This window comes from Pseudophryne corroboree, chromosome 3 (assembly GCF_028390025.1).
Source record: "Pseudophryne corroboree isolate aPseCor3 chromosome 3, aPseCor3.hap2, whole genome shotgun sequence".
Lineage (NCBI taxonomy): Eukaryota > Metazoa > Chordata > Amphibia > Anura > Myobatrachidae > Pseudophryne > Pseudophryne corroboree.
The window spans coordinates 483,592,229-483,616,560 of NC_086446.1; the positions used below are offsets into that span (position 1 = coordinate 483,592,229).

The 24,332-nt window shown below is 48.2% G+C and overlaps 2 protein-coding genes across 2 annotated transcripts in view; one reads left to right on the forward strand and one right to left on the reverse strand.

The window, feature by feature from the left end:
- COIL (coilin) overlaps positions 1–22,816 on the reverse strand; it is a 43,758-nt gene extending 20,942 nt beyond the window's left edge. Inside the window, exons 1-2 of the mRNA XM_063960856.1 lie at positions 22,451–22,816; positions 10,635–11,637 (exon numbers count right to left, since the gene is read on the reverse strand). Of these exons, the coding sequence (XP_063816926.1) occupies positions 10,635–11,637; positions 22,451–22,701 (1,254 nt within the window). The 5' untranslated portion in view covers positions 22,702–22,816. The remainder of the gene's footprint in view (positions 1–10,634; positions 11,638–22,450) is intronic.
- Positions 22,817–22,823: 7 nt separating this feature from the next.
- Positions 22,824–24,332, forward strand: part of SCPEP1 (serine carboxypeptidase 1) — a 69,909-nt gene continuing 68,400 nt past the window's right edge. The window contains exon 1 of the mRNA XM_063960857.1: positions 22,824–22,914. Within this exon, the coding sequence (XP_063816927.1) occupies positions 22,845–22,914 (70 nt within the window). The 5' untranslated portion in view covers positions 22,824–22,844. The remainder of the gene's footprint in view (positions 22,915–24,332) is intronic.

A 24,332-nucleotide genomic window follows, 5' to 3' on the forward strand; every position in this document is an offset into this window, starting at 1 on the left:
TGCTGGGGACTCCGTCAGGACCATGGGGAATAGCGGCTCCGCAGGAGACAGGGCACAAAAGCAAGCTTTTAGGATCACATGGTGTGTACTGGCTCCTCCCCCTATGACCCTCCTCCAAGCCTCAGTTAGGTTTTTGTGCCCGTCCGAGCAGGGTGCAATCTAGGTGGCTCTCCTAAAGAGCTGCTTAGAAAAAGTTTTTAGGTTTATTATTTTCAGTGAGTCCTGCTGGCAACAGGCTCACTGCATCGAGGGACTTAGGGGAGAGATTTTCAACTCACCTGCGTGCAGGATGGATTGGAGTCTTAGGCTACTGGACATAGCTTCAGAGGGAGTCGGAACACAGGTCACCCTGGGGTTCGTCCCGGAGCCGCGCCGCCGATCCCCCTTACAGATGCTGAAGATCGAGGGTCCGGAAACAGGCGGCAGAAGGCTCTTCAGCCTTCATGAAGGTAGCGCACAGCACTGCAGCTGTGCGCCATTGTTGCTACACACTTCACACTGAACGGTCACGGAGGGTGCAGGGCGCTGCTGGGGGCGCCCTGGGCAGCAATATTTAATACCTTTGATGGCAAAGAATACATCACATATAGCCATTGAGGCTATATGTATGTATTTAACCCAGGCCAGATATCTCAAAACCCGGGAGAAAAGCCCGCCGAAAAGGGGGCGGGGCTTATTCTCCTCAGCACACAGCGCCATTTTCCTGCTCAGCTCCGCTGTGAGGAAGGCTCCCAGGACTCTCCCCTGCACTGCACTACAGAAACAGGGTAACAAAGAGAAGGGGGGCATATTTTGGCGATATTTATATATTTAAAGCGCATATAACAAAAACAACACCTTTTAGGGTTGTTTATATACATTTTATAGCGCTTTTGGTGTGTGCTGGCAAACTCTCCCTCTGTCTCCCCAAAGGGCTAGTGGGGTCCTGTCTTCGATAAGAGCATTCCCTGTGTGTCTGCTGTGTGTCGGTACGTGTGTGTCGACATGTATGAGGACGATGTTGGTGTGGAGGCGGAGCAATTGCCGGTAATGGTGATGTCACCCCCTAGGGAGTCGACACCGGAATGGATGGCTTTAATTATGGAATTACGTGATAATGTTAGTACATTACAAAAGTCAGTTGACGAAATGAGACGGCCGGAAAACCAGTTAGTACCTGCTCAGGCGTCTCAGACACCGTCAGGGGCTGTAAAACGTCCCTTACCTCAGTCAGTCGACACAGGTACCGACACAGATGAATCTAGTGTCGACGGTGAAGAAACAAACGTATTTTCCAATAGGGCCACACGTTATATGATCACGGCAATGAAGGAGGCTTTGCAGATCTCTGATACTGCAGGTACCTCAAAAAGGGGTATTATGTGGGGGGTGAAAAAACTACCTGTAGCTTTTCCAGAATCAGAGGAATTGAATGACGTGTGTGATGAAGCGTGGGTTAACCCAGATAGAAAACTGCTAATTTCTAAGAAGTTATTGGCATTATACCCTTTCCCACCAGAGGTTAGGGCGCGCTGGGAAACACCCCCTAGGGTGGATAAAGCGCTCACACGTTTATCAAAACAAGTGGCGTTGCCGTCTCCAGATACGGCCGCCCTCAAGGATCCAGCAGATAGGAGGCTGGAAACTACCCTGAAGAGTATATACACGCATACTGGTGTTATACTCCGACCAGCAATAGCCTCAGCCTGGATGTGCAGTGCTGGGGTAGTGTGGTTGGATTCCCTGACTGAAAATATTGATACCCTGATAGGGACAGTATTTTATTGACTCTAGAGCAATTAAAGGATGCGTTTCTTTATATGCGAGATGCTCAGAGGGATGTTTGCACTCTGGCATCGAGAGTAAGTGCGATGTCCATATCTGCCAGAAGAAGTTTATGGACGCGACAGTGGTCAGGTGATGCGGATTCCAAAAGGCATATGGAAGTATTGCCATATAAAGGAGAGGAATTATTTGGGGTTGGTCTATCGGATCTGGTGGCCACGGCAACTGCCGGCAAATCCACTTTTTTACCTCAGACCCCCTCCCAACAGAAAAAGACACCGTCTTTTCAGCCGCAGTCCTTTCGCTCCTATAAAAACAAGCGGGCAAAAGGACAGTCTTATCTGCCACGAGGCAGAGGAAAGGGTAAGAGAGGGCAGCAAGCAGCCCCTGCCCAGGACCAGAAGCCCGCCCCGGGTTCTACAAAGCCATCAGCATGACGCTGGGGCTTTACAAGCGGACTCAGGAGCGGTGGGGGGTCGACTAAAGATTTTCAGCAATCAGTGGGCTCCCTCACAGGTGAACCCGTGGATCCTGCAGATAGTATCTCAGGGTTACATGTTGGAATTCGAAAGATCTCCCCCTCGCCGTTTCCTAAAGTCTGCTTTACCAACGTCTCCCTCAGAAAGGGCGACGGTATTGGAAGCCATTCACAAGCTGTATTCTCAGCAGGTGATAGTCAAGGTACCCCTCCTACAACAGGGAAAGGGGTATTATTCCACACTATTTGTGGTACCGAAGCCGGACGGTTCGGTAAGACCTATTCTAAATCTGAAATCCTTGAACCTGTACATACAGAAATTCAAGTTCAAGATGGAGTCACTAAGAGCAGTGATAGCGAATCTGGAAGAAGGGGACTTCATGGTGTCCCTGGACATAAAAGATGCTTATCTGCATGTCCCAATTTACCCCTCACACCAAGGGTATCTCAGGTTCGTGATACAAGACTGTCATTATCAGTTTCAAACGCTGCCGTTTGGTTTGTCCACGGCACCTCGGGTCTTTACCAAGGTAATGACCGAAATGATGGTTCTTCTACGAAGAAAAGGCGTATTAATTATCCCTTACTTGGACGATCTCCTGATAAGGGCAAAGTCCAGAGAACAGCTGGAAGTCGGTGTAGCACTAACCCAAGTAGTGCTTCAACAACACGGGTGGATTCTGAATCTTCCAAAATCTCAATTGTCCCCGACAACACGTCTGCTGTTCCTGGGAATGATTCTGGACACGGTTCAGAAAAAGGTGTTTCTCCCGGAGGAGAAAGCAAGGGAGTTATCCGAACTTGTCAGGAACCTCCTAAAACCAGGAAATGTGTCAGTACATCAATGCACAAGAGTCCTGGGAAAGATGGTGGCTTCTTACGAAGCAATTCCATTCGGCAGATTCCATGCACGAATATTTCAGTGGGATCTGCTGGACAAATGGTCCGGATCGCATCTGCACATGCATCAGCGGATAACACTGTCACCAAGGACAAGGTTGTCTCTCCTGTGGTGGTTGCAGAGTGCCCATCTGTTAGAGGGCCGCAGGTTCGGCATACAGGACTGGGTCCTGGTGACTACTGATGCCAGCCTACGGGGCTGGGGAGCAGTCACACAGGGAAGAAACTTCCAGGGTGTATGGTCAAACCTGGAGACGTCTCTTCACATAAATATACTAGAGCTAAGAGCGATCTACAATGCTCTAAGCTTGGCGAAACCGCTGCTTCAGGGTCAGCCGGTGTTGATCCAGTCGGACAACATCACGGCAGTCGCCCACGTAAACAGACAAGGCGGCACGAGAAGCAGAAGAGCAATGACAGAAGCTGCAAGGATTCTTCGCTGGGCGGAAAATCATGTCATAGCACTGTCAGCAGTGTTCATCCCGGGAGTGGACAACTGGGAAGCAGACTTCCTCAGCAGACACGACCTTCACCCGGGAGAGTGGGGACTTCATCCGGAAGTTTTCCACATGATTGTGAACCATTGGGAAAAACCAAAAGGTGGACATGATGGCGTCTCGCCTCAACAAAAAACTGGACAGATATTGCGCCAGGTCAAGAGACCCTCAGGCAATAGCTGTGGACGCTCTGGTAACACCGTGGGTGTACCAGTCAGTGTATGTGTTTCCTCCTCTGCCTCTCATACCAAAGGTACTGAGAATTATACGGAAAAGGGGAGTAAGAACAATACTAGTGGCTCCGGATTGGCCAAGAAGAACTTGGTATCCGGAACTTCAAGAGATGCTCACGGAAGATCCGTGGCCTCTACCTCTAAGAAGGGATCTGCTTCAGCAGGGACCTTGTATGTTCCAAGACTTACCGCGACTGCGTTTGACGGCATGGCGGTTGAACGCCGGATTCTAAAAGAAAAGGGCATTCCAGAGGAAGTTATTCCTACCTTGATTAAAGCTAGGAAGGAAGTGACCGCACAACATTATCACCGCATTTGGAGAAAATATGTTGCGTGGTGTGAGGCCAAGAAGGCCCCAACGGAAGAATTTCAATTGGGTCGATTCCTACATTTCCTGCAGGCAGGATTGTCTATGGGCCTCAAATTGGGGTCTATTAAAGTTCAAATTTCGGCCTTATCAATCTTCTTCCAGAAAGAATTGGCTTCAGTGCCTGAAGTACAAACTTTTGTTAAGGGTGTACTACATATACAACCCCCAATTGTGCCTCCAGTGGCACCGTGGGATCTAAACGTAGTTTTGGAATTTCTCAAATCTCATTGGTTTGAGCCTCTCAAATCGGTAGATTTGAAGTATCTTACATGGAAAGTAACCATGCTATTGGCCCTGGCTTCAGCCAGGAGAGTTTCAGAGTTGGCGGCTTTATCGTACAAAAGCCCATATCTGATTTTCCATTCGGACAGGGCAGAACTGCGGACACGTCCCCATTTTCTCCCTAAGGTGGTTTCGGCTTTTCACTTGAACCAGCCTATTGTGGTGCCTGCGGCTACTAGCGACTTGGAGGACTCCAAGTTACTGGACGTTGTCAGAGCATTGAAAATATATATTTCAAGGACAGCTGGAGTCAGAAAATCTGACTCGTTGTTTATCTTGTATGCACCCAACAAGATGGGTGCTCCTGCGTCTAAGCAGACGATTGCTCGTTGGATCTGTAGCACAATTCAACTTGCACATTCTGTGGCAGGCCTGCCACAGCCTAAAACTGTAAAAGCCCACTCCACAAGGAAGGTGGGCTCATCTTGGGCGGCTGCCCGAGGGGTCTTGGCATTACAACTTTGCCGAGCAGCTACGTGGTCAGGGGAGAACACGTTTGTAAAATTTTACAAATTTGATACTCTGGCTAAAGAGGACTTGGAGTTCTCTCATTCGGTGCTGCAGAGTCATCCGCACTCTCCCGCCCGTTTGGGAGCTTTGGTATAATCCCCATGGTCCTGACGGAGTCCCCAGCATCCACTTAGGACGTTAGAGAAAATAAGAATTTACTTACCGATAATTCTATTTCTCGTAGTCCGTAGTGGATGCTGGGCGCCCATCCCAAGTGCGGATTGTCTGCATTACTTGTACATAGTTATTGTTACAAAAATCGGGTTATTATTGTTGTGAGCCATCTTTTTTAAGAGGCTACTTCTTTGTTATCATACTGTTAACTGGGTTCAGATCACAAGTTGTACGGTGTGATTGGTGTGGCTGGTATGAGTCTTACCCGGGATTCAAGATCCTTCCTTATTGTGTACGCTCGTCCGGGCACAGTACCTAACTGAGGCTTGGAGGAGGGTCATAGGGGGAGGAGCCAGTACACACCATGTGATCCTAAAAGCTTGCTTTTGTGCCCTGTCTCCTGCGGAGCCGCTATTCCCCATGGTCCTGACGGAGTCCCCAGCATCCACTACGGACTACGAGAAATAGAATTATCGGTAAGTAAATTCTTATTTTTCCGAATCAAGTACCGCCATGTGTCGGCGCAGCCACCAGATATCCCCACAACCGCTCGTAATTAAGCCCCCACACCCATCGACACATGTCGACAACCAATAGTGGGTAAACTAACAGGGAAACAGTGAATGTATATATTACAACAAGGATTATGCATCCCTTATCCAACATAATGCTATATGACAACCATATAGCAGTAAAAACACTGTGCCCCCCCCCCCTCCATCTTACAATACAGTAAGTACTGGCGGGGATGTGAGGAAAATGGCGCTGACTCCGTTCTTAGGACTAAGCTCCGCCTCCTCCCAGCGCTTTCTCGCCCCTTAAGTGAGATAAATATAGTCTGGGCCCTTATATAGTGTAAATCCACTATAATATATATATATATATATATATATATATATATATATATATATATATATATCAAACACTGCCGTTCAGGGCGCCCCCCGTGCATCCTGGACACAAGTAAACCGTTGGTGTGTGTGAGCACCGACGCGGCGCACGACCACCCTTATGCCGGGCGGTATCGCGTGTGGCGCCGGGGACCAATATATATGAATAAACAATGCAGCCCAGGGCGCCCCCCTCCCTCCCAGCGCCCTGCACCCATGGAGCTGGCATCGGGGGAGAAATGGTGCGTAACGCGCTGGAACACGCTGGCGGGGTCCGGGGCACAGAGCCTCGTCACCGCCAGTTAACCTCACACACTGTCCTTAATATGATGCCCAGGGCGCTCCCCCTCCCCCCCCGCCCAGCGCCCGAGAGAGCCGGCGGCGGGGAGGAAACGGCGCGTAGTGCGCTACAATGTGCTGCCGGGGTCCGGGACACGGAGTCTCGGCACTGCGAGACTGATCATAAACAACCCATCAGATTCTAAAATGCTGCCCAGGGCGCTCCCCCCCCCCCCCCCCAGCACCCTGCACCCGTGGGAGTTGGGTGCGGGGAGGAATGGCACGCAGCTCGCTGTTATATGCTGGCGGGGGTAGGAGAGACAGTGCCCCAGCACCAATCTGCTTTAATGCCAGCCTTAAAAGAAAACAGTAACCTGCTGCCCAGGGCTCTCCCCCAGCCCCCTGCACCCTGTGAGTGCGTTGGTGTGTGGGAGCATGGAGTGTAGCACAATCTGTTACCTCCGTTACTGAAGTCTTCTGCCGTCACTGAAGTCTTCTGTCTTTCTTCTGGCTTCTGTGAGGGGGGTGACGGCGTGGCTCCGGGAACAAGCAGCTAGGCGTACCAAGTGATCGAACCCTCTGGAGCGAATGGTGTCCAGTAGCCGAGAAGCAGAGCCTTTAAACTAAGAAGAAGTAGGTCCTGCTTCTCTCCCCTCACTCCCACGCTGCAGGGAGCCTGTAGCCAGCAGGTCTGCCTGAAAATAAAAAACCTAACAAAGTCTTCCAGAGAAACTCAGGAGAGCTCCCCTAGTGTGTGACCCATCACTCCGGGGCACAAAGTCTAACTGAGGTCTGGAGGAGGGGCATAGAGGGAGGAGCCAGTTCACACCCTGTTTAAGTCTTTATAGTGTGCCCAAGCTCCTGCGGATCCGTCCATACCCCATGGTCCTTTTGGAGTCCCCAGCATCCTCTAGGACGTATAATATATATATATATATATATATATATATATATATATATATATACATATACACACACACACACACATACATACACATATATACACATACATACATATACACACACATACATATATATATATATATATATATATATATATATATATATATATGTATATACACACACACACTTTTTTGAATACTAGAGTTATACCATCTGACGATTGCCAGTCACTAGTACAATATAGGCATTTGTATATTATAAATATAACATGTATCACACATGGCAGGAAAACTGAGACAGCCAATACATACAGTCACTTAGCTGGTGACCCGTATTTTTAGAGTTTAGTGATGTGCCGCCTGCTGTATATTGCTGCTATATTTACAGTGATGCACCACTGATTGCTCTCTAAGGGGTCTCTGATGTGAACTGCTACTCACCACTTACTTATAGTTGCCAGAAAAAAAAAAGTGCTTAGGACATTTCAGTGAAGCACCTTATTGTCCCGCCCTGGATGGTTACTATTGCCGGGGGGTAACTGCAGTAACTTACATCTATATATTTACTGTTATAGGACTGAGCATTTCAAACAGGCTTAGTTGATGTCTAAAGCCACTGGCCGTATTGTGATATACCGCTGAGCACTCTCACTGGGGTCTGTCAGTACATATTTGAGGTGTGCTGCTGCACCCTGTTTAGTTACTGTTGTCAGGGGAGTGTCTTTATGATGTACCACTGAGCACTGGTGACTGGGCGTTTCTACCCCGACGACGGAATTGGGAGGCTCCGCTGTGTGCCCAGACTGAGAGGGGAACAGCATGGAAAGCATGGCCAGTGATTGCTATGAGCACCTAGAGGTGTTTAGGGTGAGGGTTTATAAGGTAAGCACTACATTTATAGCATTTGTATCCCTGAAGACATTTGTTATTAAAACCGAAATGTTGGAACCTCTTTGAAGTTCATTTTTTACTACTCTACATACAAGGTTCCTGAGTGCCATTTCTGCTAAGCAATTTGATGGTCTTTGAACATGGAATGATTGTTGGTGCTCAAAGCAGTGGTGCGGGCATTAACAAAATGTCTACACTGGTGAATTGTATACGGGCAGCAGTTGTTAAAGCGTGCACAGAGCAAACCAGTAAACAAAAAACTGAGTGCTAGACCTGTGGTTACGGAATAGACAATGGGCGCACATTTTCTGTCCCATAGACAGTCAACAGTGCATCAAATTACACATAATTTTAATCAGAGACCAATTGAAATGGCCTCCATACATTATGGCCCTCATTCCGAGTCGATCGCTCGCTACTTTTAGCAGCCGTGCAAACGCATAGTCGCCGCCCACAGGGAGTGTATTTTCGCTTTGCAGGAGTGCGAACACCTGTGCAGCCAAGCGACAGCAAACACATTTTGTGCAGAACAAGACCAGCCCTGTAGTTACTTATTCTGTGCGATGATTGCTGCGACGAAAGTCCCGGGAATTGACGTCAGATACCTGCCCAGCAAACGCTCGGACACGCCTGCGTTTTTCCAAACACTCCCAGAAAACGGTCAGTTGAAACTCCCACTTCCTGTCAATCTCCTTGCGTCCACCAGTGCGACTGGAAGCGTCGCTAGAACCTGTGCAAAACCACAAAGCTCTTTGTACTTGTACGACGCGCCTGCACATTGCGGTGCATACGCAGATTAGCCCCATTCTGCCATAATCGATAAGAAACTCCATAGCGAGCGATCAACTCGGAATGACCCCCTATATTGGATGGGCCTCTACGTTTGCCATTGCTATCTGCAGCAAACAGTGTGAAACACCTCCTGTTTGCTCAGGAACACAGGCATTGCACAGTAAATGATTGGTAAAAAGGTCACGTGGTCTGACAAATCCCATTTTCCATTGCATCATGCAGATAGTAAGGTGATAAATGAAGACAGTGGCCCGAAAGCATGGAAAGTAGGATCCAACAAATGGATCTGCTGACATCAAAAAAATCAGGAACTGGAAGATGCAGTTCATCACATTTGGGCTAATAATACTTAAAAAACATACCAACCACTAGAAGAATCCATTCCTACAAGAATTCAAACTGTATTAAGGGCAAAAAGGTGGGCCAACAAGGTACAAAGAACACGCTTGTCGTAATACACTCTGTGTATGTGTCTTATCTGTATCTGTCTATGTAGCACATTCAACTATCCGCTGTGTTTTCTGCTCAGGTAAAGCTCCGCCGTTAACGCTTGGAGCTATTCAATTTTTCTGCATTTTCACCACACTGTAAACCGGTGATAACCCAGAGATCCCGCATTAAGGGCCTGTTTCAGGTCCCGGCTGTAGTGCAGCTCATGCTATAAAATACCCATGTTTGGTACTTCGCATGTGTAGTACAGGTCCTGTGTCGTTGGACACACTACAGCGGCAGAATGTCAGTGATTGACAGACTGCTGCCATTTCGCCGCCGGTTCCCAAAACAGTGATGGAGAGATTTCCTGGCCTCCTTGTAGGAATTGTAGTGGCCTCCTTGCACAACCCCATGGGTCACACAGTCGGCTAATGGTGTCATAGGTGATCCATGCTGTGTCCTAGGACACAGCACACATCACTAATGCAAGCAGGAGGCATCTTCTTATTTCAGATGCCACCTGCTGCTTTACCATACTAGTACATTGCTGCAGCTTCCATGTAAGCAGCAGCAAATGCACCTCCACCCTCCACCGAATCAGGTACCAAGTTCTAGAACCCCAGTGGGTGCATTGGGTGAACCCCAGTGGGTGAACTGTGGGTTGCATTTGCTACTGTTTACACCCCAGTGGGTGTAATCAGCAACAAATGCACCTCCACCGAATCAGGTCCCAAGTGCTAGAACCCCAGTGGGTGCATTTACAGCAGAAAATGCAAGTGCACCGACTGGGGCTTAATCCACGAGAATGCAAGACCTAATTGAATAGTTCCAGGCTGACAATTAGCCAGAGCTAATTTTATCTGCTCCTATGTGTTTGCTGGTGTCATACAGAATATCCTATTCTTCCTATTCTTGAAGGTGATATCACATTGAGTGGAAAGTGGTGGAGCTAGACACAGCCTCCTAGGCCCATACATCACCCACTCCATGCCTTTGATGTATTTAATCCACAAACCACAATAAGTTATTCACACAAACAAACCTGAACTGGACACACAAACTGGCAAAATAAAACGTAAACATTTACTATTGCACCGACAATCTCAGCAGGCGAACCACTGCCACACCTCCAACCTGTCAGTCTGTCACTAATTTCATACCGGAGGGATTCTAATATATTGCGGGTAATTGTGTGCCTCGTTATACCCACATCTCACGTTCTCTACATATGAACTCTTATGTCATTGTAAGACTCACCAGGAACAGAATTTGAATACCAATTGCATTATACAGAACTCACCTGGATTAAAATAGAGGTGTTGGTTGCTGGCTCATTTAGCTGCTGCTGTTTTGTGTCATAGTTATAAAAAAACGGTTTGCTTTCCCCTCTGCCTCTTCCCTGGTTTCTAGAGTCTCCTCTGCCTCTAAAACCACGCCCCCTCTGTCCTCTCCAAGGAAAGCCATCAGTCCCACGTCCCCTTCCTATACCACGGCCCAATGCTCCCTGTTGATCTGCAACATGTCCATTAGGGAGACAAGGTGAGACAGAGCCTGACACAGGTGGCACCACCACTGCCTTTTTGATAACAAAACTATCAGAGTCAGAGCTGTCAGAGCTAGACGACACCTTTTTCTTCTCTGGTTTCTCAGATGCAACATCCAAGGATGGCGCAATCACAGCTGCCTCCTTTATGCTGCTTTGTGTATTGTCTTTTTCTCTGGAGTCTGAATCAGAACTGGAAGAGGATCTCTCCCTCCTTTTGACCTTCCCAGAAGAATTGACCGACGCCTTTGTCACAGAAACGTTGGCAGAAGATGTACCTGGTCTCTTTGGAGGCTTTTTTTGCACTGTGGCTGATTCATGCTGATTATCAGATGATGACATAGAGGAGTCACTGCTGGAGCTCTGCCGCAATCCCTTGTTTTTAGGTTCACAGTTTGGTTTAGGTGGTGGAAGAAATTTCTTGGCTTTTGTAACAGGAGATTGTTCATTGTGTTTCTCTGTTTTCTTTTTAGCTGAACTTTTTCTGGGACTTTCTGAGAGCTGCTCAGACTGATCAGCTTCCTTATCTGGAAGAACTGTTTTTTTTTTCTTCTTCTTTTCCTTCCTAGCTTTCTCCACACTGTCGCTGTCCAAGATCAGGCTCTGCAAACATTTTTGTTTTTTGTGCTTTGAGACCGTATACTCTTCACCGTCATCTTCAGATTTCTGTCTGTGTCTTTTTTTTAACTTCTTAGGGGGATGAGCTCTGCTGGGGCTATTAGAAGTGTCTTCTTCTGGATAACATTCATCAAACTTTACTCTGGGAGAGAGCGGAGAAAACACGTAAGTTCACTCACGTATTCACAGCTGTCATTGACTGCAGTCTAAAGGCTACATGAACCTTTCACTATAATTTAATATAGCATTCTCCCTAACTACAGATGTGTCGTCATACACCTCATCTCTTGGCACACCAGGTCCTGTGAGTCTCTAACATTGGGCGTTTTTCTTGTGTGTGTTTTTCACTGAAAATATGTCTTAGTCGCAACGCCATGCAACTAGGACACAACAGGAGATTGTTCTAATTCATTTGGTATGCAACACTTGTATATCTGTGTGCGATTGAGTCTTTGAATCTACATATGAAGTGCTACAAGGCAGCGTTCATGGCTTTTTTCCACGCCAAGTTCCGTTGTGCTCCGTATACAGACTCAGTCACATACAATACACAAGTGTCATATATCAAATTAAATAAGCAGTCTCCTTGTGCGTCTTAGTTGCGTCACATACCGACTAAGATGCATTAACTAAAAAAATAAAAAAAATAAAAAGACACTCAACACAGGACCTGTCAGCTCATGCGCGCCAGGCATCTCCGCAAGCATGACATATTGAGGCTAGATGTATGAGGACATAACTGTATACTAGTCTTCCCCTAGCCTCCGTTTTATACTTTTTAAATTGCTCTATTGGTACATGTTGGTACAAGCACCATAAACATTCCATCAAATTGCAACATACTACCACCAACACTTCCTTCAGTGTGTTAGAACAAGTGCCTACCCAACCACTACAGGAATGATGAACTGCCAGCATGAATCGCTATGTGCACTGGGCGGGTGCATCGCCTGATGTGTGGTCAATATGCTGGGATAGGATGTGGCCCCTGCAAGGTGCTTCGATGCACTCGTTCCCCCCACCGGCCAATTAACAGCTGGGATCCCGCCATCAGTATGGTGACCAGCGGACACAAACCCAACCCACATTAAAACCACTTAACGGACGATTTTTCCCTTCAAAACTGTTAACATTATTTTTTATTTATTTAATAAAGTTTAAAAAGTATTTTTCTAAATATTTAAACATTATATTATGCACATCTGCAGAATGGATCTCCTCATCAAAAAAGGGGTGACAGGGTGGGACGGCGCAGTCGCATGAAATCTGACCATGCCAGTTAAGTGGGTAAAGCCCGTTACAGATTGCCATTTAAATGCAGTGTCTGACTTGTTATCACATGCTGAAACAGATCCCATTCAATTTAATGCAGCCGTACATATTTTCATTTGCATATGCATGCAGCTTTTTGGGAGCTAGTTGTTCCAGTTCAGCCAAGTCTATTGGATAACACTGGGCCTAATACAGAGGGGTTCAGTATGAATTACCGGCAGCCGGTTCAGTATACAGACAGCGGCATCCCGGCCACCGGTATGCCAGCAGTGGGGCGAACCCTAGAAATCCCCTTGCGGGCTCACTACAAGTTATAGGGCCTAATTCTGAGTTGATCGCAGCAGCAAATTTGTTAGCAGTTGGGTAAAACCATGTGCACTGCAGGTGGGGCAGATATAACATGTGCAGAGAGTTAGATTTGGGTGGGGTGTATTCAAACTGAAATCTAAGTTGCAGTGTAAAAATAAAGCAGCCAGTATTTACCCTGCACAGAAACAAAATAACCCACCAAATCTAACTCTCTCTGCAAATGTTATATCTCCTCCCCCTGCAGTGTACATGGGCCCTCATTCCGAGTTGTTCGCTCGGTATTTTTCATCGCATCGCAATGAAAATCCGCTTAGTACGCATGCGCAATGTTCGCACTGCGACTGCGCCAAGTAACTTTGCTATGTAGAAAGTAATTTTACTCACGGCTTTTTCATCGCTCCAGCGATCGTAATGTGATCGACAGGAAATGGGTGTTACTGGGCGGAAACACGGCGTTTCAGGGGCGTGTGGCTGAAAACGCTACCGTTTCCGGAAAAAACGCAGGAGTGGCCGGTGAAACGGTGGGAGTGCCTGGGCGAACGCTGGGTGTGTTTGTGACGTCAAACAGGAACGACAAGCACTGAACTGATCGCACAGGCAGAGTAAGTCTGAAGCTACTCTGAAACTGCTAAGTAGTTAGTAATCGCAATATTGCGAATACATCGGTCGCAATTTTAAGAAGCTAAGATTCACTCCCAGTAGGCGGCGGCTTAGCGTGTGTAACTCTGCTAAATTCGCCTTGCGACCGATCAACTCGGAATGAGGGCCATGGTTTTGCCCAACTGCTAACAAACTTGCTGCTGCGATCAACTCAGAATTACCACCATAGTCTCCCTCTATGGGTGTCGTGGACACCAACAAAGGGAGAATAGACTGTGGCGCCAGTATACCGGCGGTGGGATTTCACCACTAGTCTGTATTCTGGCAGCGGGTGTGAACGCCGGGATCCCAACTAGCAGTATTTTAACCGCTTCATGTTCAGAGATCTATGCATTGTGAATGTCACGTGTAGTGGGTGTTGCATACATCCGAGTGGCACTGTGCATGCGTCCAGACTGTGTCTGTACAAAGTCACAGTTGTGATTTCTGGCGCACACAGCTAGAAGTGTATTGACAATGCAGTGGGCATTCCTGGGCGGTGACAGGGATGTCTTAGCACATGCATGGAGATGGACTGTCTTATGGGCATGTTATGGGAGTGCCACAGGAACATCAGTGAAAATTGCTGTGTACACAATTGCTCAACCGCTCATATAGGAGGCCATACTCAGACGGAGAAACCGCACCGATAGGGCTACAGCAAGATTCAATGATGCAACCGATGATGATGTCTAAGGATGCACTAATCAGTATTACTGTGTGAACGGACGCTGGGAGTGGGCATCTCAGTCCTTGCACTACCGGATGCACGGATGTACAGAAAGGAAGTACTTTGTATTGACATTTTCATTAAGTCACAGACGTCAGCCAACAGATGCAGCTGCTTCTGCATCCACCTCTGAATCAGGCCCATTGCGTGCATACCCACTAGGCGTATAACTAAGCATTTTATCAAGTGTTGTGCTGTATTTTTCCTACCATGCCCAACAGTTTCACTGGAACTAATCTCAAATTATGTGTAAACAAAGCAGAGTCCCAGGGTACTAACAGCTATCCAATCACATTGCAGCGAGAGTAGGCAAACCGCTGGTGATTGGCTAAAGGGAGTCTCAGTACATGTATTCCCATTCTGTGGTAGTAGGGCTCCACATAGAAAAATGTGTAATTTCTTTACTCTTTCTTTCCCGTAAAATTAAATTCAAGGATACTACCCACTGGATAGAACATTTGCAGGAATTCCCAGTGGATTATAGGGGTCATTCCGAGTTGATCGCTAGCTAGCTACTTTTAGCACTACTTTTAAATGCATAGTCGCCACCCACGGGGGAGTGTATTTTCACTTTGTAAGTGTGCGAACGCGTGTGCAGCCGAGCGGGACGAAAACATTTTCGTGCAGTTTCTGAGTAGGTCTGGACTTACTCAGCCCTTGCGATCACTTCAGTCTTTTTGGTCCCGGAATTGACGTCAAGACACCCGCCCTGCAAACACTTGGACACGCCTGCGTTTTTCCAAACACTTCCTGAAAACGGTCAGTTGACACCTACAAACGCCCTCTTCCTGTCAATCTCCTTGCGATCAGCTGTGCAAATGGATTCTTTGTTAAATTCATTGCCCAGCAACGATCCGCTCTGTACCCGTACGACGCGCCTGTGCATTGCGGTGCATACGCATGCGCAATAGTAACCTGTTCCCTGCGCTGCAAAAACTAAAGCGAGCGATCAACTCGGAATGATCCCCTATGTCCGTTTAATGTAGTGGTTAATGAGAGCATTTGGTATTTTATTTAATAAACTTTGTTTTTGAGATGTGCAGGCTCTCTCAATTTCTTTACACTGTATTTGTGTACTGAGCTTTGGTTTAGTGCTCCATTAACATTACGCTAGAACCATTTGGTTTTAAAAATTGCCAGATTCCAGAGACATCCCCATTATCCTTATGCTCACAGCACAGGGGTATGTGCTGTCTCCTGGTTCCACTTGTGCGCCACAGAGGCTGCTGCCCTGGGAGAGCTACTAAAGTTACCCTAATATCCTCACTCTGTGTATGTGTGATCCCACCCCTCAGGGGAGGGGCTCTTGTCCTGTGATTGCCATCTGTAGGGGGGGGATTTATCAAAGGTGAGACAGAGTGGTATATTTGTGGAAAGTACAAGGCAGCTCCTGTTATTTTTAAAACACAGCTTGTAACATGGCAGTTAGGAGCCGATTGATTGGTTGGTGCTTTATCTCTCTCCAAGGTTTAGTAAATATACCCCAACGTACCTGGCAAGCAGCTAACTGCCATGTTACAGGCTGTTTGAGAAAAAGACAGTGGGTACACACTAGTATGTTATCAGCCCGATTTTGTGGTTTCTGGGCAAATTGATACAACATATCATGCCTGGAAATGACAAATCATGCATATCATTGTGTCTATGCCCGAATTGCAAGCTCCCGGGGTCACAGGTGACATTTTATGGCCGGCCCTGCTGCAGGGCATACTTGCCTACCTGACCCTCTCCATGAGGGAGAAAATGCTCTGTTCCTGGACTTTACTGGTAATGTATGATTGCCATCACCTGTGGTAAGCTAGTTAATTGATAAGAAAGGTGTTTCACCACAGGTGATGGCAATCATATATTACCAGGAAAGTCCAGGAACAGAGCATTTTCTCCCTCATGGAGAGGGTCAGGTAGGCAAGTATGCTGCAGGGTCAACCAGAAGATATCACTAACAATGTCATGCTGAATACTGCCTGGAATGTTAGATCGTACCGTCGCCCCTGCATCGTATAAGTGTGTGACACATGCCGATGCAGGGTCCATCGACAAGCTAAACATCTTTCAGTGGAGTCTACTTTCCCTTTGTGTTCAGGACTCGGTTGTGACATCAAGTGAGGGCAGAAATTCTCTTCTGCTCTTACAGCATGTTCATGTTTGTTGTACTGTGTTTTGTTTTATTTATACTGCATTGTATTTTCTCTAACGTCCTAAGTGGATGCTGGGGACTCCGTAAGGACCATGGGGAATAGCGGCTCCGCAGGAGACCGGGCACATCTAAAGAAAGCTTTAGGACTATCTGGTGTGCACTGGCTCCTCCCCCTATGACCCTCCTCCAAGCCTCAGTTAGATCTCTGTGCCCGAACGAGAAGGGTGCACACTAGGGGCTCTCCTGAGCTTCTTAGTGAAAGTTTTAGTTTAGGTTTTTTATTTTCAGTGAGACCTGCTGGCAACAGGCTCACTGCATCGAGGGACTAAGGGGAGAAGAAGCGAACTCACCTGCGTGCAGAGTGGATTGGGCTTATTAGGCTACTGGACATTAGCTCCAGAGGGACGATCACAGGCCCAGCCATGGATGGGTCCCAGAGCCGCGCCGCCGGCCCCCTTACAGAGCCAGAAGACAGAAGAGGTCCGGAAAATCGGCGGCAGAAGACATCCTGTCTTCACCAAGGTAGCGCACAGCACTGCAGCTGTGCGCCATTGCTCCTCAGCACACTTCACACTTCGGTCACTGAGGGTGCAGGGCGCTAGGGGGGGGCGCCCTGAGCAGCAATAAAAACACCTTGGCTGGCAAAAATACATCACAAATAGCCCCCAGGGCTATATGGATGAATTTTAACCCCTGCCAGAATCCATAAAAAAGCAGGAGAAAAGTCCACGAAAAAGGGGCGGAGCCTATCTCCTCAGCACACTGGCGCCATTTTCCCTCACAGCTCAGTTGGAGGGAAGCTCCCCTGGCTCTCCCCTGCAGTCACTACACTACAGAAAGGGTTAAAAAAGAGAGGGGGGCACTAATTAGGCGCAGTATTAACAATACAGCAGCTATAAGGGGAAAAACACTTATATAAGGTTATCCCTGTATATATATATAGCGCTTTGGTGTGTGCTGGCAAACTCTCCCTCTGTCTCCCCAAAGGGCTAGTGGGGTCCTGTCCTCTATCAGAGCATTCCCTGTGTGTGTGCTGTATGTCGGTACGTTTGTGTCGACATGTATGAGGAGAAAAATGATGTGGAGACGGAGCAGATTGCCTGTAATAGTGATGTCACCCCCTAGGGGGTCGACACCTGAGTGGATGAACTGTTGGAAGGAATTACGTGACAGTGTCAGCTCTGTATAAAAGACAGTGGTTGACATGAGACAGCCGGCTACTCAGCTTGTGCCTGTCCAGACGTCTCATAGGCCGTCAGGGGCTCTAAAGCGCCCGTTACCTCAGATGGCAGATATAGACGCCGACACGGATACTGACTCCAGTGTCGACGGTGAAGAGACAAATGTGACTTCCAGTAGGGCCACACGTTACATGATTGAGGCAATGAAAAATGTTTTACACATTTCTGATAATACGAGTACCACCAAAAAGGGGTATTATGTTCGGTGAGGAAAAACTACCTGTAGTTTTCCTGAATCTGAGAAATTAAATGAGGTGTGTGATGATGCGTGGTTTTCCCCCGATAACAACTGATAATTTCTAAAATGTTATTGGCATTATATCCTTTCCCGCCAGAGGTTAGGGTGCGTTGGGAAACACCCCCTAGGGTGGATAAAGCGCTCACACGCTTGTAAGGGCTCTACCCTCTCCTGAGATGGCCGCCCTTAAGGATCCTGCTGATAGAAAGCAGGAGGGTATCCTAAAATGTATTTACACACATACTGGTGTTATACTGCGACCAGCAATCGCCTCAGCCTGGATGTGCAGTGCTGGGTTGGCGTGGTCGGATTCCCTGACTGAAAATATTGATACCCTAGATAGGGACAGTATATTTTTGCCTATAGAGCATTTAAAAGATGCATTTCTATATATGCGTGATGCACAGCGGAATATTTGCCGACTGGCATCAAGTCTAAGTGCGTTGTCCATTTCTACCAGTAGAGGGTTATGGACACGTCAGTGGTCAGGTGATGCGTATTCCAAACGGCATTTGGAAGTATTGCCTTAATAAGGGGAGGAGTTATTTGGGGTCGGTCTTTCAGACCTGGTGGCCACGGCAACAGCTGGGAAATCCACGTTTGTACCCCAGGTCGCCTCTCAACATGAGAAGACGCCGTATTATCAGGCGCAGTCTTTTCGTGGACAAGCGGGCAAAATGTTCCTCATTTCTGCCCCGTGACAGAGGGAGAGGAAAAAGGCTGCAGAAATCAGCCAGTTCCAAGGAACAGAAACCCTCTCCCGCCTCTGCCAAGCCCTCAGTATGACGCTGGGGCTTTACAAGCAGAATCAGGCACGGTGGGGGGCCCGTCTCAATGAATTTCAGCGCGCAGTGGGCTCACTCGCAAGTAGACCCCTGGATCCTTCAGGTGATATCTCAGGGGTACAAATTAGAATTTGAGACGTCTCCCCCTCGCCGTTTTCCTAAAGTCGGCTTTACCGATGTCTCCTTCTGACAGGGAGACAGTTTTGGAAGCCATTCACAAGCTGTATTCCCAGCAGGTGATAATCAAGGTACCCCTCCTGCAACAGGGAACGGGGTATTATTCCACACTGTTGTGGTACCGAAGCCGGACGGCTCGGTGAGACCGATTCTAAATCTAAAATCTTTGAACACTTACATACAGAGGTTCAAATTCAAGATTGAGTCACTCAGAGCAGTGATTGCGAACCTGGAAGAAGGGGACTACATGATGTCTCGGGACATCAAGGATGCTTACCTTCATGTCAAAATTTACCCTTCTCACCAAGGGTACCTCAGGTTTATGGTACAGATCTGTCACTATCAGTTCAGACGCTGCCGGTTGGATGGTCCACGGCACCCCGGGTCTTTACCAAGGTAATGGCCGAAATGATGATATTCCTTCGAAGGAAGGGAATTTTAGTTATCCCTTAATTGGACGATTCCCTGATAAGGGTAAGATCCAGGGAACAGTTGGAGGTCGGTGTAGCACTATCTCAGGTAGTGTTGCGGCAGCACGATTGGATTCTCAATATTCCAAAATCGCAGCTGGTTCCGACGACTTGTCTTCGGTTCCTAGGGATGATCCTGGACACAGTCCAGAAAAAGGTGTTTCTCCCGGAGGGGAAAGACAGGGAGTTATCCGAGCTAGTCAGGAACCTCCTAAAACCGAGCCAAGTCTCAGTGCATCAATGCACAAGGGTTCTGGGTAAAATGGTGGCTTCCTACGAAGCAATCCCATTCGGCAGATTCCACGCAAGAACTTTCCAGTGGGACCTGCTGGACAAATGGTCCGGGTCGCATCTTCAGATGCATCAGCGGATAACCCTGTCACCAAGGACAAGGGTGTCCCTCCTGTGGTGGTTGCAGAGTGCTCATCTTCTAGAGGGCCGCAGATTCGGCATTCAGGACTGGGTCCTGGTGACCACGGATGCCAGCCTGCGAGGCTGGGGAGCAGTCACACAGGGAAGGAATATCCAGGGCTTATGGTCAAGCCTGGAGACATCACTTCACATAAATATCCTGAAGCTAAGGGCCATTTACAATGCTCTAAGCTTAGCAAGACCTCTGCTTCAAGGTCAGCCGGTGTTGATCCAGTCGGACAACATCACGGCAGTCACCCACGTAAACAGACAGGGTGGCACAAGAAGCAGGAGGGCAATGGCAGAAGCTGCAAGGATTCTTCGCTGGGCGGAAAATCATGTGATAGCACTGTCAGCAGTATTCATTCCGGGAGTGGACAACTGGGAAGCAGACTTCCTCAGCACGACCTCCACCCGGGAGAGTGGGGACTTCACCCAGAAGTCTTCCACATGATTATAAACCGTTGGGAAAAACTCGACAGGTATTGCGCCAGGTCAAGGGACCCTCAGGCAATAGCTGTAGACGCTCTGGTAACACCGTGGGTGTACCAGTCAGTGTATGTGTTCCCTCCTCTGCCTCTCATACCCAAGGTACTGAGATTGATAAGATGGAGAGGAGTAAGCACTATATTCGTGGCTCCGGATTGGCCAAGAAGGACTTGGTAACCGGAACTTCAAGAGATGCTCACGGAGGATCCGTGGCCTCTACCTCTAAGAATGGACCTGCTCCAACAAGGACCCTGTCTGTTCCAAGACTTACCGCGGCTGCGTTTGACGGCATGGCGGTTGAACGCCGGATCCTGAAGGAAAAAAGGCATTCCGGATGAAGTCATCCCTATCCTGATCAAAGCCAGGAAGGATGTAACCGCAAAGCATTATCACCGCATTTGGCGAAAATATGTTGCGTGGTGCGAGGCCAGTAAGGCCCGACGGAGGAAATTCAACTGGGTCGATTCCTACATTTCCTGCAAACAGGAGTGTCTATGGGCCTGAAATTGGGGTCCATTAAGGTTCAAATTTCGGCCCTGTCAATTTTCTTCCAAAAAGAACTAGCTTCAGTCCCTGAAGTTCAGACGTTTGTAAAAGGGGTACTGCATATACAGCCTCCTTTTGTGCCTCCAGTGGCACTTTGGGATCTCAATGTAGTTTTTTGGGTTCCAAAAGTCACATTGGTTTGAACCACTTAAATCTGTGGAGTTAAAATATCTCACATGGAAAGTGGTCATGCTGTTGGCCCTGGCCTGGGCCAGGCGCGTGTCAGAATTGGCGGCTTTATCCTGTAAAAGCCCTTATCTGATTTTCCATTCGGACAGGGCGGAATTGAGGACTCGTCCTCAGTTTCTCCCTAAGGTGGTTTCAGCGTTTCACCTGAACCAACCTATTGTGGTGCCTGCGGCTACTAGGGACTTGGAGGACTCCAAGTTGCTAGACGTTGTCAGGGCCCTGAAAATATATGTTTCCAGGACGGCTGGAGTCAGAAAATCTGACTCGCTGTTTATCCTGTATGCACCCAACAAGCTGGGTGCTCCTGCTTCTAAGCAGACTATTGTTCGTTGGATTTGTAGTACAATTCAGCTTGCACATTCTGTGGCAGGCCTGCCACAGCCAAAAATCTGTAAATGCCCACTCCACAAGGAAGGTGGGCTCATCTTGGGCGGCTGCCCGAGGGGTCTCGGCTTTACAACTTTGCCGAGCAGCTACTTGGTCAGGAGCAAATACGTTTGTAAAATTCTACAAATTTGATACCCTGGCTGAGGAGGACCTGGAGTTCTCTCAATTGGTGCTGCAGAGTCATCCGCACTCTCCCGCCCGTTTGGGAGCTTTGGTATAATCCCCATGGTCCTTACGGAGTCCCCAGCATCCACTTAGGACGTTAGAGAAAATAAGAATTTACTTACCGATAATTCTATTTCTCGTAGTCCGTAGTGGATGCTGGGCGCCCATCCCAAGTGCGGATTGTCTGCAATACTGGTACATAGTTATTGTTACCAAAAAATCGGGTTATTGCTGTAGTGAGCCATCTTTTCTAGAGGCTCCTCTGTTATCATGCTGTTAACTGGGTTCAGATCACAAGTTGTACAGTGTGATTGGTGTGGCTGGTATGAGTCTTACCCGGGATTCAAAATCCTTCCTTATTGTGTACGCTCGTCCGGGCACAGTATCCTAACTGAGGCTTGGAGGAGGGTCATAGGGGGAGGAGCCAGTGCACACCAGATAGTCCTAAAGCTTTCTTTAGATGTGCCCGGTCTCCTGCGGAGCCGCTATTCCCCATGGTCCTTACGGAGTCCCCAGCATCCACTACGGACTACGAGAAATAGAATTATCGGTAAGTAAATTCTTATTATCGCCGCGCTTCGGCCGGGTGTCTCGCTCTGCTTCGCTCGCCACAGGATACTATTCCAAATAGTTTGTGGCGTTGATCCAGTGCATTATGGGAAAGTTCCTCTCCACATGGTTCTGATGTGTAGGCGAATTTAGGAGCTGATTGGCTGGCACTTCGTCTCTCTCCAAGTTTTGATACATCTCCCCCTTCCCCAACAAGATACCTGATGGAGTCGTTGTCCCGGATGACCCGGATGTTCTCCCCGGGGGGCAGTAGGCAATCATCCACATAGAGAGAGAGCGCCCCACGCTGGCTGTAGAAGAAGCGCTGGCGGATGATGCTGGTCAGATCAGTCACCACCCGGCAGCGTTGAGTGTCCAGTAGGATCCAGAACATGCAGCTCTCAGGGATAGCGGGCGGTGGGTACTCAAACATCAGCCGGACCCGTACATCTCCGCGGCTGCCCGCTGCCATGTTACCCAAAGACGAGGGCGCGTTGTGATTACGTCATGGGCTGAAAAACAACCACACCGACGGCAGGTCGCAAATGCTTCTGTGTCAGCTGACCAGCGGCCCTGGTGTGTCATGTGACTGAGTCATATGATCTATGAGAAGAGATGGAGACCCTGAGTTTGGTGCTTCTGAGTATTATTACTCCCTGCAGCCTTCTCCTGTCCCCGGCACAGGGTGAGTGCTAATGCCCCCTCCACCGGTCCCTGACCCGGGGTGAATGTCATTACTAACTCCGTCTAGCCCCCTCTACTTCCCTCCTGTCCCTGGCCCAGGGTGAATGTTACTGCACCATCCACCTAGCTTCCGTTCCCATCCCAGGTTGTGCGCACTGCTACTTCCTTCTATCTCCTGCCCTTGGCCCCCGGGGGTGTCACTATTCCCTCCAGCATACCTCCCAACATGACCCTCTGCAGGAGGGACAGAATTATCTGCTCCTGGACTTCCCTCTTAATTTAAGATTGCCCTCACCTTTCGCCTCAATTAACTAGTTCTACACAGGTGATGGCAAACATAAATTAAGAGGTAAATCCAGGAACAGAGCATTTTGTCCATCATGGAAAGGGTCATGTTGGGAGGTATGCTTCAGTGATAGTCTCATCCTGTCCTCGTACCCATAGGGCTGTAACAAACGCGCCGGTTTCTCCCAGATGGCAAAAAGCCGGACAAACTTTGTCCGGCTATTTCCATCCGGGAGGGTCTTTCACACACAACGCCTTTGAGCTTTGTGTAATGCTGTGCGCATGCGCAGCATTAGACACGGCTTGGGAAAAAAACATTGTTTGTGAAAGCTCCCCTTCACACACGGTCACTGCCTACAAAGTCAGCACGGCCCCGGCACGGCAGCCGGACCTTCCAGTGGATATTTCCGGCTGCAACCCGGCGGCCGGGCCGGGGCCCTGCAGTGTGAAAGGCTCCTACCCCTCACACTGTTTACTACAATACCGGTACGGGAAAAAGCCATCCGGCTTTTTCCCGGCCACCAAAAGCCGGCGTGTGTGTTTCAGCCCATAGGGTGTTAGGGTGTGTACATATGGTGAGATTCGGGCTATTCCCGATTCTCACTATGCGACAGGGGCCGGGTCGGCACATAGTCAATATCGCAAGCACATAATGAGTGTGCTTGCGATACTAGCTATGTGCGATTTTGGCTAAGTGTCAATTTTGACTATCTCTTCTATAGAGATAGTCAAAATTGACTTGCCTGCACAGTCTATCTTTTCTTTCAATGCCGACCGCGCGGGACCGCTGTCACCTTGCGATCTGCACTAACTTTTCTTCCGATTTTGACTATATAGTCAGAATCTGAAGAAAAAATCTCACCGTGTGTACACACCCTTATGGCTCCCTTCATTCTATTCCTGTCCTCGATCTATGTGGTATTTTTTTTTTTATTAACTAGGAGGATGGCACAATGTTCCTCACCAAATAAGCACTTCGTTATATTCTGTAAATGATCACCTGTTTCCATTTTGTTCCCAGGTCGGGGTAATATTACTCCACTCAGTGTCACTGATCCAGTGCCTTGTAGTGCACAGTCCACTTGAATGTATTAGAATTCCGGGGTCTATTTACTAAGCCTTGGATGGAGATAA